This window comes from Odontesthes bonariensis, chromosome 14 (genome assembly GCF_027942865.1).
Source record: "Odontesthes bonariensis isolate fOdoBon6 chromosome 14, fOdoBon6.hap1, whole genome shotgun sequence".
NCBI classification, from domain to species: Eukaryota; Metazoa; Chordata; class Actinopteri; order Atheriniformes; family Atherinopsidae; genus Odontesthes; species Odontesthes bonariensis.
Genome location: NC_134519.1, coordinates 29,142,242 through 29,156,262, shown reverse-complemented (window position 1 = coordinate 29,156,262; position 14,021 = coordinate 29,142,242). Strand labels below are relative to the sequence as shown.

The 14,021-nt window shown below is 44.6% G+C and overlaps 1 protein-coding gene across 6 annotated transcripts in view; it reads left to right on the top strand.

The window, feature by feature from the left end:
- Positions 1-14,021, top strand: part of LOC142399314 (activated CDC42 kinase 1-like) — a 60,812-nt gene that overhangs the window by 32,900 nt on the left and 13,891 nt on the right. For 3 of the 6 annotated variants that reach the window (XM_075483912.1, XM_075483914.1, XM_075483911.1), the window contains exons 1-6: positions 4,124-4,628; positions 9,284-9,461; positions 10,174-10,244; positions 12,463-12,696; positions 12,879-13,031; positions 13,343-13,506. In XM_075483912.1, the coding sequence (XP_075340027.1) occupies positions 4,476-4,628; positions 9,284-9,461; positions 10,174-10,244; positions 12,463-12,696; positions 12,879-13,031; positions 13,343-13,506 (953 nt within the window). In that variant the 5' untranslated portion in view covers positions 4,124-4,475. Of the gene's footprint in view, positions 1-4,123; positions 4,629-9,283; positions 9,462-10,173; positions 10,245-12,462; positions 12,697-12,878; positions 13,032-13,342; positions 13,507-14,021 lie in introns of those variants that run through there. The other 3 variants (XM_075483915.1, XM_075483913.1, XM_075483917.1) reach the window with 2 other exon arrangements.

The following is a 14,021-nucleotide window of genomic DNA, read 5'->3' as shown; positions in this document are numbered from 1 at the left end:
AAACACATGCAAGAGAGAAATGCGCTGCAAACTTCAAGATACATGCAAGAGAGAAATGCTGCAAACATCAAAATACATGCAAGAGAGAAATGCGCTGCAAACATCAAAGCACATGCAAGAGAGAAACGCTGCAAACATCAAAACACATGCAATAGAGAAATGCGCTGCAAACATCAAAACACATGAAAGAGAGAAACGCTGCAAACGCCAAAACACATGCAAGAGAGAAATACGCTGCAAGCTTCAAGATACATGCAAGAGAGAAACACTGCAAACATCAAAATACATGCAAGAGAAAAATGCGCTGCAAACTTCAAGATACATGCAAGAGAGAAATGCGCTGCAAACTTTAAAACACATGCAAGAGAGAAATGCGCTGCAAACTTCAAAACACATGCAAGAGAGAAATGCGCTGCAAACTTCAAAACACATGCAAGAGAGAAATGCGCTGCAAACTTCAAAACACATGCAAGAGAGAAATGCGCTGCAATCTTCAAGATACATGCAAGAGAGAAACGCTGCAAACATCAAAATACATGCAAGAGAGAAATGCGCTGCAAACATCAAAATACATGCAAGAGAGAAACGCTGCAAACATCAAAATACATGCAAAAGAAAAATGCGTTCCAAACTTCTAGATACATGCAAGAGAGAAACGCTGCAAACTTCAAAACACATGCAAGAGAGAAATGCTGCAAACTTCAAAACACATGCAAGAGAGAAATGCGCTGCAAACTTCAAAACACATGCAAGAGAGAAATGCGATGCAAACTTCAAAACACATGCAAGAGAGAAATGCGATGCAAACTTCAAGATACATGCAAGAGAGAAACGCGCTGCAAACTTCAAAATACATGCAAGAGAGAAATGCTGCAAACTTCAAAACACACGCAAGAGAAAAATGCGCTGCAAACATCAAAACACATGCAAGAGAAGAAACGCTGCAAACCCCAAAACACATGCAAGAGAGAAATGCGCTGCAAACATAAAATTCATGCAAGAGAAAAATGCGCTGCAAACTTCAAAATACATGCAAGAGAAAAATGCGCTGCAAATATCAAAATACATGCAAGAGAAAAATGCGCTGCAAACTTCAAAACACAACGGAAGTTCGCCAGGCCACAAGGGGGTCTCGACCTGTGGGATAGGGGATCGACTATGGGAGATCTACCATTTTAATGAAAGAGAAGAAAGTCAAAAGTTACGTTGTCATATGTCTTTTTTAAACACTTGGCCGTAATATTTTACTTTATTATAGAAGAGCAGCGGAGTTATGTCACTATAATAAGGTAAAATATTACGGCCAAGTGTTTAAAAAAGACATGATGACAACGTACCTTTTGACTTTCTTCTCTTTCATTAATATGGTAGATCTCCCATAGTCGATCCCCTATCCCACAGGTCGAGACCCCCTAGTGGCCTGGCGAACTTTTGTTGTGTTTTGAAGTTTGCAGCGTTTCTCTCTTGCATGTGTTTTGAAGTTTGCAGCGTTTCTCTTTTGCATGTGTTTTGGGGTTTGCAGCGCGTGTGCTCCGGTCGTTTTTGTGATTGCCGCATTTTTCTCTTGCAGCGTTTTACTGTTGGATTTGTTTCGCCGTTTGCGGCACGTTTGCACGTGTCGGCCACCGTACCAATCCTCCCATGGCATCTTTATTTATAACTAAGTTATTATTATTATTATTATTATTATTATTATTATTATTATTATTATTATTTTTAAAGATCTTAAGCTATTTTTTATATATTTTCATTTGCAAACAGTTGAGGAGAATGCAGTTTATTTGCAGTTGCAAAGTTTAATAAAACAGACAGTGTTGACAAAGTGTTCTACGTTTTTTTTTTCAACAAAAAATGCTTTGCGCTGGTTAGGGGGTACTTTGCTGAAAAAATATTTTACAAATGGTACATCACTGAAAAAAGGTTGAGAATCCCTGGTCTAACACATATGACTTGTTTCCATACAAATCTCTGAATCTGTTTACTTAGCCTTAAAGGGATAGTTCGCCTCTTTTGACATGAAGCTGTATGACATCCCATATTAGCAATATAATTTATGAACATTTTCTTACCCCCTGCTGCGTCCTGTGAGCCGAGTTCCGGATAAGAAAGGGAGAGAAAATAGCACCAAGCGATTGTGAGGTCTGACATTTTCCTGGAGAACAATTTTGTGATGCAAATGTATTACTCTTTTGAACGCATAATTTTTTGAGAAGCAAAACGCTTTATTTTTGCAACCCCAGCCAACTAGCAGGACTACCTTCATAAACGCCAAAACGAGGCTGGAACTCTGCTCACAGGACGCAGCAGGGGGTAAGTCAATGTTCATAAATTATATTGCTAGTTTGGGATATTATACAGCTTCATGTCAAAAGAGGCGAACTATCCCTTTAAGTATTTTAACCAATAAAGGCTCATGCTAATTTACAAATTGATATTGGAAAAAGATGAAGTCATTCAGAATTGATAAAATGTTACCTCTGTGCACTGATGGTCTTAACAATTCTTGAGACATATTGTTTGTATTCATACACTTTAGCATCTGGGTCTCTTTACTCCATAAAGACGTGCTCCAACTATTTGTTGTAAATACGGAGCAGGCACAAGCTAGTAAACAAAGAAGCCGCACCGCCTGCCCTCCGACAACTTGTGTTGTCCTGTCTTTGATTAAAGTCAGACACTTTAAGACAGCAGCTGCCATCTTGTTGTTTCCTCTGTCCTTTAAACTCAAACTTCCCACTTAAAAGCCGAGGGGAGGGATAGTGAATGAAAGGAAGAGGGGGAGACATGAAGGAAGGGAGAAAAGAGAACAAGTTGAGTCTAGACCGATGGATTGCTTGCAAAAAAAAAAAAAAAGACACACACAACACACTGAGATATAAGTTTACTGGTGAAACTGGGAAGAGAAAAGCTCAGCAGTCTCTGCCTCCAAAGGGAAAAGCAGCTGGTAAGAGTTTGTTTACAGTCGGCGGAGTGGCGGAAGGGAGATAACATTTTTGGGGGATTATAGGCAGGAAATAAAAGGCAGCACCAAATAAAGAAGAAAATGCAACGGTTTGGTCAGAGTCTGGAAGGGAGGGAGCAGAGCGAAGGAGAAGGGATTAATGAAGGGGTGAGAAACGTGGAGGAGAAGGGTGCCGGCAGGAGTCTGACAGACGCCACAGTGTTCACATCATTAGTTTCATTCCAGTATTTACAGGTTTGTTAGACGGAATCCAATACAATGTTCCATGCTCTGCTTCTTTATAAGCATTATTTACTTATAAGTATTCCCATATGCAATCATGAGTTTGTTATCTTCTGACCACTGAAATACTGAGTGCTCCCTTAGAAGAGTTTCTGGGACCAACCAGAAGGCCCAGCAGGCTCTGAAGTTAGGGGACGGAGTTGAGGGGAAGTGGTACTGTCGTGCTGTATTTATGGATGCGTGCATATGCATATGTGTTTGGGAGGTTTCATCACAGGAAGCAAGCTCCCCATCCTGCAGTTGAATGTGACCCTTTGGCCCCGGATCAAATGCTCCTCCGGGCTGAATACCATGAAGCCTCTGTCCTCTGCACCAAGCACTGCTCTGCACTGCACGGACCATCGTACTGCTTTTGGGAGAGGGGGAGGAAGAGGGAGGGGTGCAGAGAAATGGGGTGAGGGGTAGAGCTCCTGGAGGAGGTGGGAAAAATGAGGCACGCGGGAGAGAAAAGTTGAATTAGAGGAGATAAAGAAGAGGGAATATTATGGATTAGGTCAGAGGAAAATGGAGGAAAAACAGACTGATGAAGCACAGGAGCAAACACTACCTGGAAACGAATGTCCGACTGCTCTAAAACCACCCAAGCGCACATTTTGTCGCATCCTAAAATGTGAAACCAGAGCCGGTTACTCTCGCTCTCATGCTTGTGCTGCCTCCCCGACTGCTGAGCAGTTGAATCAGAGAGAAGTTGCTCCTATTTTTAGTCCCATGCTCGACGGAGGGATGGCAAAGCAAACAGACAGTAGCTGCACGCGCAAAGCAGAGAGTCGAAAGAGGGAGAGAGGGAGGGAAAGGAAGGAAGGGAGGGAGGAAGGAGGAGTGACTTATTTGTGAAGTTCTGCAAGTTTAGATCACTGGCTCATTGCTGTCTGAGGAGGACAGACATGCTGGACTGGGCAGAGGGCAGCGTTGGGAGGCTTTGGCTGCCAAAGAAAGAAGCTCCTGCTCATTCTTTAGCCTTTTTTCCACATCTTATCACACAGTTTGTGCTCTCTTTTGGACTCTGAAGTGCTGCATGAATGCCTCTTTGACTTTTCTTGATGGAGCTGAGGCTTTAAAAGGGGCTTACAGGAGGATTGCCCCACTATGGAATGTTGCAGATTTGCGTCCAGGGTTGCAGGAAGTTTTTTGTCCCCCTTTTGGGTCCGTAGCTGTGGATATGGATCCAAAAAGTGTGTGCGTTTCTTAGAGGTCTCCCAGAGACTTACAACATCAAACTGTGGCTTTGGTAATGGTTCAAAGGACAAGCAGCCACCCACAGCCATTTAAACCCGCACGCACTTTATTTGCACCTACACTTATCCAGGAGAAGGAATTCAGCATGCAACGCTTTGACAAGCTGAAAAAGACATTCCCCTTCCTGGCACACTTCCATGTATATCGAGTAAGTCTGCTCCGTTGGATTATCTACACCCCCTGGTCCACAAAGGGATTTCATTTGTTGGTAACATGGCATGGATGGCCGTAACTATAGTCAGAATCATGTGGTTTAATCAGAAGACATGAATCATGGTTATGGTATGGTGGAAGTCAGTGAGTTGTGTGTGAGTGTGTGTGAACGTGTGTGTTGACTCTCCAGCTGGACTGAGGCTCTCCTCTGGGAGAGTTGTTGTTGCAGCAGGATGTTGGAGCAGAACAGATCCGATGCAGGACAGGGTGTTTTGGCCTGGAGTTGTGTGCGTGTGGAAGCCTCTCCAACTGTGAGGAATGAGTTGGAGCTGGAAAACATTTCTCAGCAGGGACACTGTGTTGTTTCTGTGCATTTACAGTCACGTGAAAAACAATGTACCCTTTCAATTTTTTTATTTCGCGGCACATGATGAACCCCATCTGCTCCTTGCCAGAGAAGAATGGGGTCAATAAAACCTCTAATGGACAACAACACCCGACATATTACACTGCATCATTATTTATTCAGTAATAACTAAACTAAAATTCAGAAAAAACGCAGCACTCCCCATTCAGAAAGTGAGGAAGGAAAAAGCACACCCTCACTGCTTCCAGAGGGTTTAAGATTGTGAGTCGCAGCCGGGTGCTGCTGATCAAACACACTTTGTGAATTGATTATCATCATCAGCAGTGTGAGCACCACTATAAAAGCAGAGGTTTTGGTAGTTTACTGGGCTGGAGCATTCAGGTGTGTGTTAGCACGATGCCAAGGAGGAAAGACATCAGCCATGATCTTAGAGAAGCAATTGTTGCTGCCCATCAATCTGGGAAGAGTTATAAGATAATTTCCATCTCTCTACAGAGAGAGAGATTATTCACAAGTGGAAAACATTCAAGAAAGTTTTCAATCTTCCCAGCAGTGGACTTTAAATGTTAAAGTTTGACAGTACAGTTAGAGACAGACTGAAAAAGTACGGCTTGTTTGGAAGGGTTGCAGGAGAAAGCCTCTTCTCTCTAAAAACAACATGGCAGCACAGCTTAGGTTCGTAAAGTTACATCTGAACAAACCACAAGACTTCTGGAACAATGTCCTTTGGACAGAGCAGACCAAAGTGGAGATGTTTGATCATAATGCACAGCAGCACGTTTGGAGAAACCAAACAGCATATCAGCACAAACACCTCATACCAGCTGTCAAGCACGGTGGTGGAGGGCTGATGATTTGGGCTTGTTCTGCAGCCACAGGACCTGGACACCTTGCAGTCATGGAGTCCACCATGAACTCCTCTGTATACCAAAGTATTCTAGAGTCTAAATGTGAGGCCATCTGTCTGACAGCTAAAGCTTGGCTGAAACTGGGTCATCAACAGGACAATGATCCCAAACACAGCGGAAAATCTACAACAGAATGTCTGAAAAAGCAAAGAATCGAGGTGTCGCAGTGACCCAGTCCAGACCTCAGCCTGACTGAAGTGCTGTGGTGGGGCCTTATGAGGGCTGTGTATTAATGAATGCCTGAAAATCTCAATGAATCGAAGTAACATTGTAAAAAAGAGTGAACCAGAATTCCTCCACAATGCTGACGTCATACAGAAAAAGATTTCCTCAAGTTGCTGCTGCTGAAGGTGCTTCTACTAAATATCCAATCATGGGGTGGATTTAGATTTTCACACACTGCTTCTGAACTTCGGCTCCAGGTTTTGTTAAATATCAGTGATATTTTCTGAATTGATTTAACATTTTCTTGCAGTAAACATGAATTAGTGTGCTTTTTAAAAAAAAACAACAACAATGAGTGACATCATTTTCGACATGTCGCTTCATTTAAGAAATGTTTTGGTAAAACTAACAACGGTCCCCTGGCTGTAGCTGGATTTCTCAGGGTCCTGCCACAAGTCACGCCTTTTGGTTGGAACATTGCATTCCTGCTGTCTCCACAGTGTACGTCATCCTCTTCATTTGGTCATGAAGTCATGCACCAGGAGTTGTTGCAAAAGGATACATTTTACACATGGCGACGGATGATAAAGAAGGAAGAAAACCTCCATTTCTTCCTCTGAAATTGTGATTTCATTTTTTTTGCTGGCGATGGCACACGATTTTTCATTCTCAAGCATCTCTGTGAATGGATGCATTGCAGCGTGTTTATAAGCCGCACCTGCCTGAGAAACTGCATCATGCACTTTACACTGTATTTGTTCACCTGTGCACAGAGTTTGTTCATTAGAAGCTGACAAATAAGTGCTTCAACACCCTTATTTTGACCCCTCGTGCCTCTTATATGACACTGTCATGGAAAGAGGCCCAGGAGGAAGCCGATTTGCGTCTTTGGCACCGTCCAGAGAAATAACACTTACACGCTGGCTGCCAGAGAAGATCAGACATTGAGCTGCACTGTGCAGACGTATGTTTGCTGTGAAGAGAAGAGCTTTCTGTATGAACGCAATTAAAAAAATGGTCTGTTTGATTGCATTTGCTTTAAACTCTGGAGTGTGGATCTCAGCTCTATCGAAACGTGGTTGGAGGACTCTTTCTCAGGGTAACAGTCAGGCATGATGCAGCAAAATTCTAAATATGGAGACGGACTCAAACCACAGCAGGCCAAGTCGAGCCTGAAGCCACAGGCCCTACAGGCACCTTTTACTCTGAATCTCTCTACAATAAATCTTAGCTTTTATAGCTTCTCATATCGTATTACCTGGAGCTTATATATTGGCTTGAAATACTTTTTACTTTTCCGTACATCAAACAAAATTATTTTTATCCAAGCTGATAACACAGAATGGCCTCTGGTCGTAAATTCTTACCAAAACCATCATACTCCCTCACTAAGCCAAAGCTGCATATTTGGACACTGCAAAACGATGTCAGCTGACCCAATTTATGGACTGGAATGAATCTGTATCAGGATTCCAACATCTGGCATAAGCATTGGGGACTGAGCCCTCCCTGTAGGTTGACCTTCATCAGACCTTGCATCTAATATCGAAGGAAAGCACAGGACCACTCCATGAAAAAAGCCAAGATGCACGTATATGTATTTGCCTGTATGCATTCAGAATTTGTAGGGTTCAAAACTTTATTACACGGCCCGGCATTCTTTCTATTTTTCTGTGTGAGTGACTGATCCTCAGCTCCTCAGGCTGCAGTCGTTAAACAATAGCTGCTGACCTTTAACCAAACCCATTAGGAAGTTTAAATGGCACAGAGGAAGCTGTGACCCCGGTGACACTTTTCTCTGGACCTTGTAGCCTCGCCTCAGCCAGCTCAGGAAGTCCCTCATTCACACAGTCTAATTATTACTCAGTGAAGTAACCCCTGTGGCCCGGGGCTGCCACCCTAAAGCTCTGTCAAACGGTGTTCGCCATCTTTTTGTGTTGACTCGGTTGGTTTAAAGATTTGGCCTCCTCAATTAGACTGAGAGGGTTCCAAACAGACGCTGTTTCTCCTCTACTGTCTGGCTATGTGAGAAAGTCTCAGGATTTAAAGTGGATTTCAGCTGCATGTTGTGGTCATTTCAGCGGGTTACATCAAGCTGATAGTGATGGATGGTGTTTTAAGCCGGGGTTTGTGTTGTGACATTATAGACTGATGCTCTGAGTCAGGGCTCCAGTCCATTGCAGTTCACATCAGTGCACATTATTTGGCCTATTGACAAAAGGGCCCTCGCCTACATATCCTTTCTTTCTTTTTTTTTTATATTACTTTGGCTACGTAGTGTGTGTGTGTGGGCGAATAGGTATGTCTGAATGCACATGTGCTGCAGTGGAAAGGTGGTATGGTTGTAAATGAGTGTTTAAGTGTCTAGAAAGGTTTAGACACTGTGGAAAAGGTCTCAAATGTTGAACCTGAGGTATGTTAATTCATTAATGAAAAATGTTGTTTTTTAAATGTGACGTCAGCAGCGTGTTGTAAGCATTTGAGGACAGGTGCAACAAAAGCCTGGGACAGTTGGATAAACTAGGTGAATAAATGACTGGGTGTACCAGAGAGGCTGAGACCTAAAGAAGTAAAGACCAAGGAGGGTTAGTCACTCAGTTAAGGACTGCGTCGTTTCTCAGCTCAACAAGTTTTAGGTTTTCATCATCTACAGTATGTAGTTGCAAGATCGAGGGGACAAAAACGGTCATACTTTACAGTACAATGAGTGGAAAACTGTCCTACAGTCACACAAAAAGTGATATTGATGTTTGGAAGTTACGGGCTGAACACCCTCCGGGCCAACGAGGGCAGCCGTGTAATATCGTCTGTTTGTATCGGCATCTCTGACATCACTGGGGCGCGCTGGTGCAGGCGTAACCTGTCGAAGCAAAGCAATGTGAAGCCAAAGCCCGCACGCGTTACAACAGCGTGGCTCTGTGTGAAGAGCACAGGTGCTGAGCTGACCGGCCCGCTGTCCAGACCAGTTGTGTTGTGAAAGAAACCTTTTCAATCAGCGAGGCTTCAAACAACCGTCACCAAGCAGTGAAGAGAAAACCTTCCAAAACCCCTGGGTTCCTGAGTTCTGAGGAAATAACGGGCTCGGCTTCCTCTCGTTTTCTTTCAGGAAAGAATGGCTTGTTTGTTCTCTGTGACATTTTGAGTGAATGGCTGAATTGGTATTGAATGATTTTTAAAGCCAGGGTTTGTTTTCTTTGCGTCTGTGTGCAGAGACTGGGCAGCAGCATGCAGTGTGAGGAGGGGACAGAATGGCTGCTGGAGCTGCTGATGGAGGTGCAGCTGCAGCAGTACTTCCTGCGGATCCGAGACGACCTCAACGTCACGCGGCTGTCGCACTTCGACTATGTCAAGAATGAAGACCTGGAGAAGATTGGCATGGGGCGACCAGGTGGGGCAGGAAGTGTGTGTGCAGCAGATTAGAAAAGGATTGACGGTGGTTCTACAAGCAGCTGAATTCTGGGATGTTTTGAGTCCTTAAACCCTTCCTATGCAGTTTGACTTAGCTGTTGTTCCATGAATAGCGACCCCACTGTATGAATATAATCTGTGTACAGCTGCTACTTCTGTGCTCAGTACTGTTACTGTGTCATTTGGCTCAGCCTGATTGTAGCCAGAACAAATCCTCCGTAACTAACAGCCTTAGCGTCATTTCAAAGCCACAAGTGGTTATTAGGTACAATAGGAGGAGGCACTAGAATGCCAAAGCCTTTGTCTTTGGTGTGCGCGTGTGACGGGGATCACAGCTGTAATGTTCTAAAAACAGTTAGTGGAGCCCTCGGGGTCTTGGTCACAGAGCTGCTCGACACTAATTACACCCACTTCTCCCGCTCATATATTCGCTCACATCTCTCTTCACTTCCCCGCTTGTGGCTCTCCGGGCTCTTATTATTTGCTCTCATTCTTCCCTGCTTTCATCCACCCTTTTAATCATTTCATATCAAAGCCGGGTATTAAAGGCTAGAGTTTATCTCAGAAGTTTATTGCCAGTTAGAGGAGACTCATCAAAGTATCGAAATAACCAAAGCTTAGAAAAGGGAAAAAAACTGAGGAGCGTTTGAACCCTGACCGTTGCTGCTTCTTCTTTTGTCTTCTTGGTTAAGGGCAGAGACGGCTGTGGGAGGCGGTGAAAAGGAGGAAAGCCATGTGTAAGCGCAAGTCCTGGATGAGCAAGGTGACGAACACTAACCGACCCATCTTTCACACACAGACACGGCACCCTGTTGTATGGTATACGGGGTTCTTGTCAGTATGTCGCCACCATTGCATCTTTATGTATGTAACGGATACACGTAGATGAACACAATTACTCACCTACAAAATAGTTTTCTATGTGAAGACAGGGATATCAACACTGACGCATCTATAATCTTAAGCGGGATGATGTATATTGAATGCCAGCTTGACGCTCTCAGGGGACACCGATCTGTTTAAGTCATTATACGGTTCCTCAAATGTCTAGCAGCAAAGGACTGGTGGTGGGAGGTGTGGACACTCACATAAGGTTCAAATAATGTCAAGGTACTGCTTCTGTATAACAGAATCTTCTTGAGTTTCTGAATCACTTTGGTATGATGAGGACGAACACATTCATTTCCAGATATCAACACGCACACAGACACGAGTCGAATCACAAGAGTTGGTGACACACCGACTCTGGGCCTGCCGCAGCAATAGAAATGTCATGTCACCGAGCAGCACGATTATATGTGGATGTTACATATTCAGATTCTTTTAAAAAATAGGAAGTAAAAGACAGAAACTTTGACCGGTATCCTGTGGTAAAGGAATACTGAGGAGAAGCTGTCACAGGACGGTGCTCGCCAACTATAATTACACCTGTCTGTTTCCGCCTTTGGCACCATCCACAGAGAGGCTAATCTGCCTCCTCAGCCTGCCCTGTGTGTGTGTGTGTGTGTGCGCTGCCATAGTCTGAATCTTTTGAATGTCAAGCCTCCTATTTGAAACCGACTGACCACACCGTGACCACGGGGAGGTGGTGTTTTTAAAAAGGTCTGCTGCATTATGTCATGTCTGGGTCGGTGTGAATGTGAGACCGCATGCCGCTCGCTACTGTTTATATCCAGCCAGTCAAATATGTCTGGCACTGCAGGTTCATTGAAACTTTTCACTCGTGACACCACCTCTGACCACCGACCTCTGCTCGGGAGCCAACATCTGTTTCATTCGCCTAAAACTACACCACCGCAGTATTTCTTTCTAAATCTTTCTGCCACAGAGCTAATTGTATTCTGATGCCACCGCTGGTTTCTGTGCATTCCTATTTTGGTAAACAATCAAATTCAGAAGCTCTTCCCTCAATGGCTCCACACAGCACAAACATTGTGCGATCTTGCATTGTTCAGATGCGGAGGAAGAAATCACAAGCGCACACAGAAACATTCAGGTCACTTAATCTAATTGGGCCTCCTAATGAATACTTCCTATCAGCGCCGTCATTCCTGCAGTGTTGTCGCTACTTAAGCCTACAGGAAGAAGACTTGTTTCTGCTTCCGATGCATTTCTTTCTCGTCGCTGCTTTAGTTTTTTTCGCAGCATTATTTAGCATATTCAGCAGATTTAAAGATGCCACTTAAAAGCGTCTGACAGCTGCACACTGGTTAGAGCTTGTTCTTTGCTTCCCGACCGCTGCAGGCGACACACACCTCACACACACCTCACACACATCCAGCGGATTGATGCGGTCTCACCGCTTGCGCCGGAGGATAAATTGTGCTTCTGCTTTGAAGCTGCAGCTCTTGCTTGTAGATTTTGACTCGCGGCTCTTTCGTTTTTTTTAGATGACCCAGCCAGAAGTGACACCTCCATAAAAATTCTGAGCACATGTTAGAGGCCACACGGAGCGTTTCATTTTCTCTCAGCAGTGTCCGGTGGTGCTGGCGAGCAGTGTGGATGTCAAGCAGCCCAGTTCCAAGTTTTGGCAGTTTGAATGGTTTTGTCGTTTAGTTTAATGTTGTTTCCTCTCCCTGTTTAAATACATGTGGCAATTATGGAGCGGTGGGTGAGCAGCACTGACTGTGAACAGGAGAGCGAGCGAGAACACATTATATTTTCTGTTGGAAGCCATTGGTTTCTTTTAATAATCTGAGCCTGTGTGGATCTGTGTTGACATGCTGATGGAGGATTGTGCCACGGTTTCTCTGTGATTATTTCATTTCTTTACTGCCTTCAGATGAGTTCAGCTCTTCTCACGTTTATAACAAACCATGTTCGTGTGCCTATTCAAAGTAGCCCAAAACCCACACCTCTGGAGCTGGAGCTCCCAATATGAGATATTTCCAGAACAGACCTCATTTTAACACACATATATATATATCTCTGATCCAGAAGTTTTACTGCCAGCTTCACTCGGTTCTTCTTCTTCTCTCTAGGTGTTTAGCGGGAAGCGTCCGGATGGAGAATTCCCTCAGCAGGGCCAACCCGCCTCCTCGTTTCGTAAACTGTCTCCCACGCCTCCTCTCTGTGTTGGCGCTCCGCCTGATGGGCAGCAGCAGACCCTGACCTGCCTCATCCCAGAGAAGGACTTGACGCTGTTTGAGAAGCTCGGGGACGGCTCTTTTGGCGTCGTGAAGAGGGGGGAGTGGCTGACACCCGCTGGGAAGGTGGTGAGGAGACATATGCTCGTCGGTTACCTCAGCTGCTGCATATGCTGGAAATGTTTATTCAAGAAAAGGGAGCTTGTCACACTCAATAATACAGGGGGCTTGTTAGCATCTTTTCACTCTGACATTTTTCTCGGTGAGAGAAGAAGAACCCTGAATGAGTTTGAATCTGCTTCCTCTCGCAGCTGAACGTAGCTGTGAAGTGCCTGAAGACGGACGTGCTCAGCCAGCCCGACGCTCTGGAGGATTTCACCTGTGAGGTCAATGCCATGCACTCCCTGGACCACCAGAACCTCATTCGCCTCTACGGTGTGGTGCTCACACACCCAATGAAAATGGTAGTGGACACACAGAAACGCTCACTCACAGGGAGGGACTCACAGGGAGGGACTCACAGGGAGGGACTCACAGGGAGGGACACACAGGGAGGGACACACAGGGAGGGACACACAGGGAGGGACACACAGCCGTGACTCTTTAGTTATGTCCTCTGCTGTGTTTTTGATTCATTCTCCCAAATTCTGTAGCTTACAGACCACATAACATTCCCGCGGAGTCTGTCTCCCCTTTCTTCTTCTCCTTCTTTGCTTTAATTTTTCCCTGTTTTAATCCTCCTACCCCTCACCCACCCTTTCTCTGCGTTTTGCAGGTGACGGAGTTGGCCCCTTTAGGCTCTCTGCTGGAGCGTCTGCGATGTGTGCGTCCGCAGGGCCCGGTGCTGATCCACACACTCTGTCAGTATGCCGTGCAGGTGGCCTGCGGCATGGCTTATCTGGAGCAGAGGAGGTTTATCCACAGGGACCTGGCAGCCAGGTACGGGACGGAGTTTAAGCCGCTCTGTTGTTTGCACTCAGGGGTGATGATTTAGTATTTTGTCTCCCTTTCTCCTCCACCCAAAAAATGTTGGGGCCGTTACTGGGAAACTTGGCTCATGAGCAATATGAGTCATTGGCTGGCTGAGTGCACTGGGTGGTCTCTTTTGTTAGAGTTTCCCAAATTCGTCTCTTTCACTTTGGTTTTAACATAGTTCAAGTTTAAGAGAACTCTTAATAAATGGTGAAAATGACTCATTTTTCCAATTAAAGCTGTGATGAAATGATAACAACAAACATGGCTGCTACAACATGCCGTATGTGAAAACTTTCTCAAGCTGTGGAACTTTGATCAGAGTCCTGCTGCTTTGCTAACAACCTGGAAAGTTCATTTTCTTAATGCATCTGTTATTTGATGCCAGTAGTATTACAGTATAATGTAATATAATGAATATGGGCTTAGAGTGCAGACATTCAACTTTAAGTTTAGGGTATTCACATAAAAAATGTGTAGAA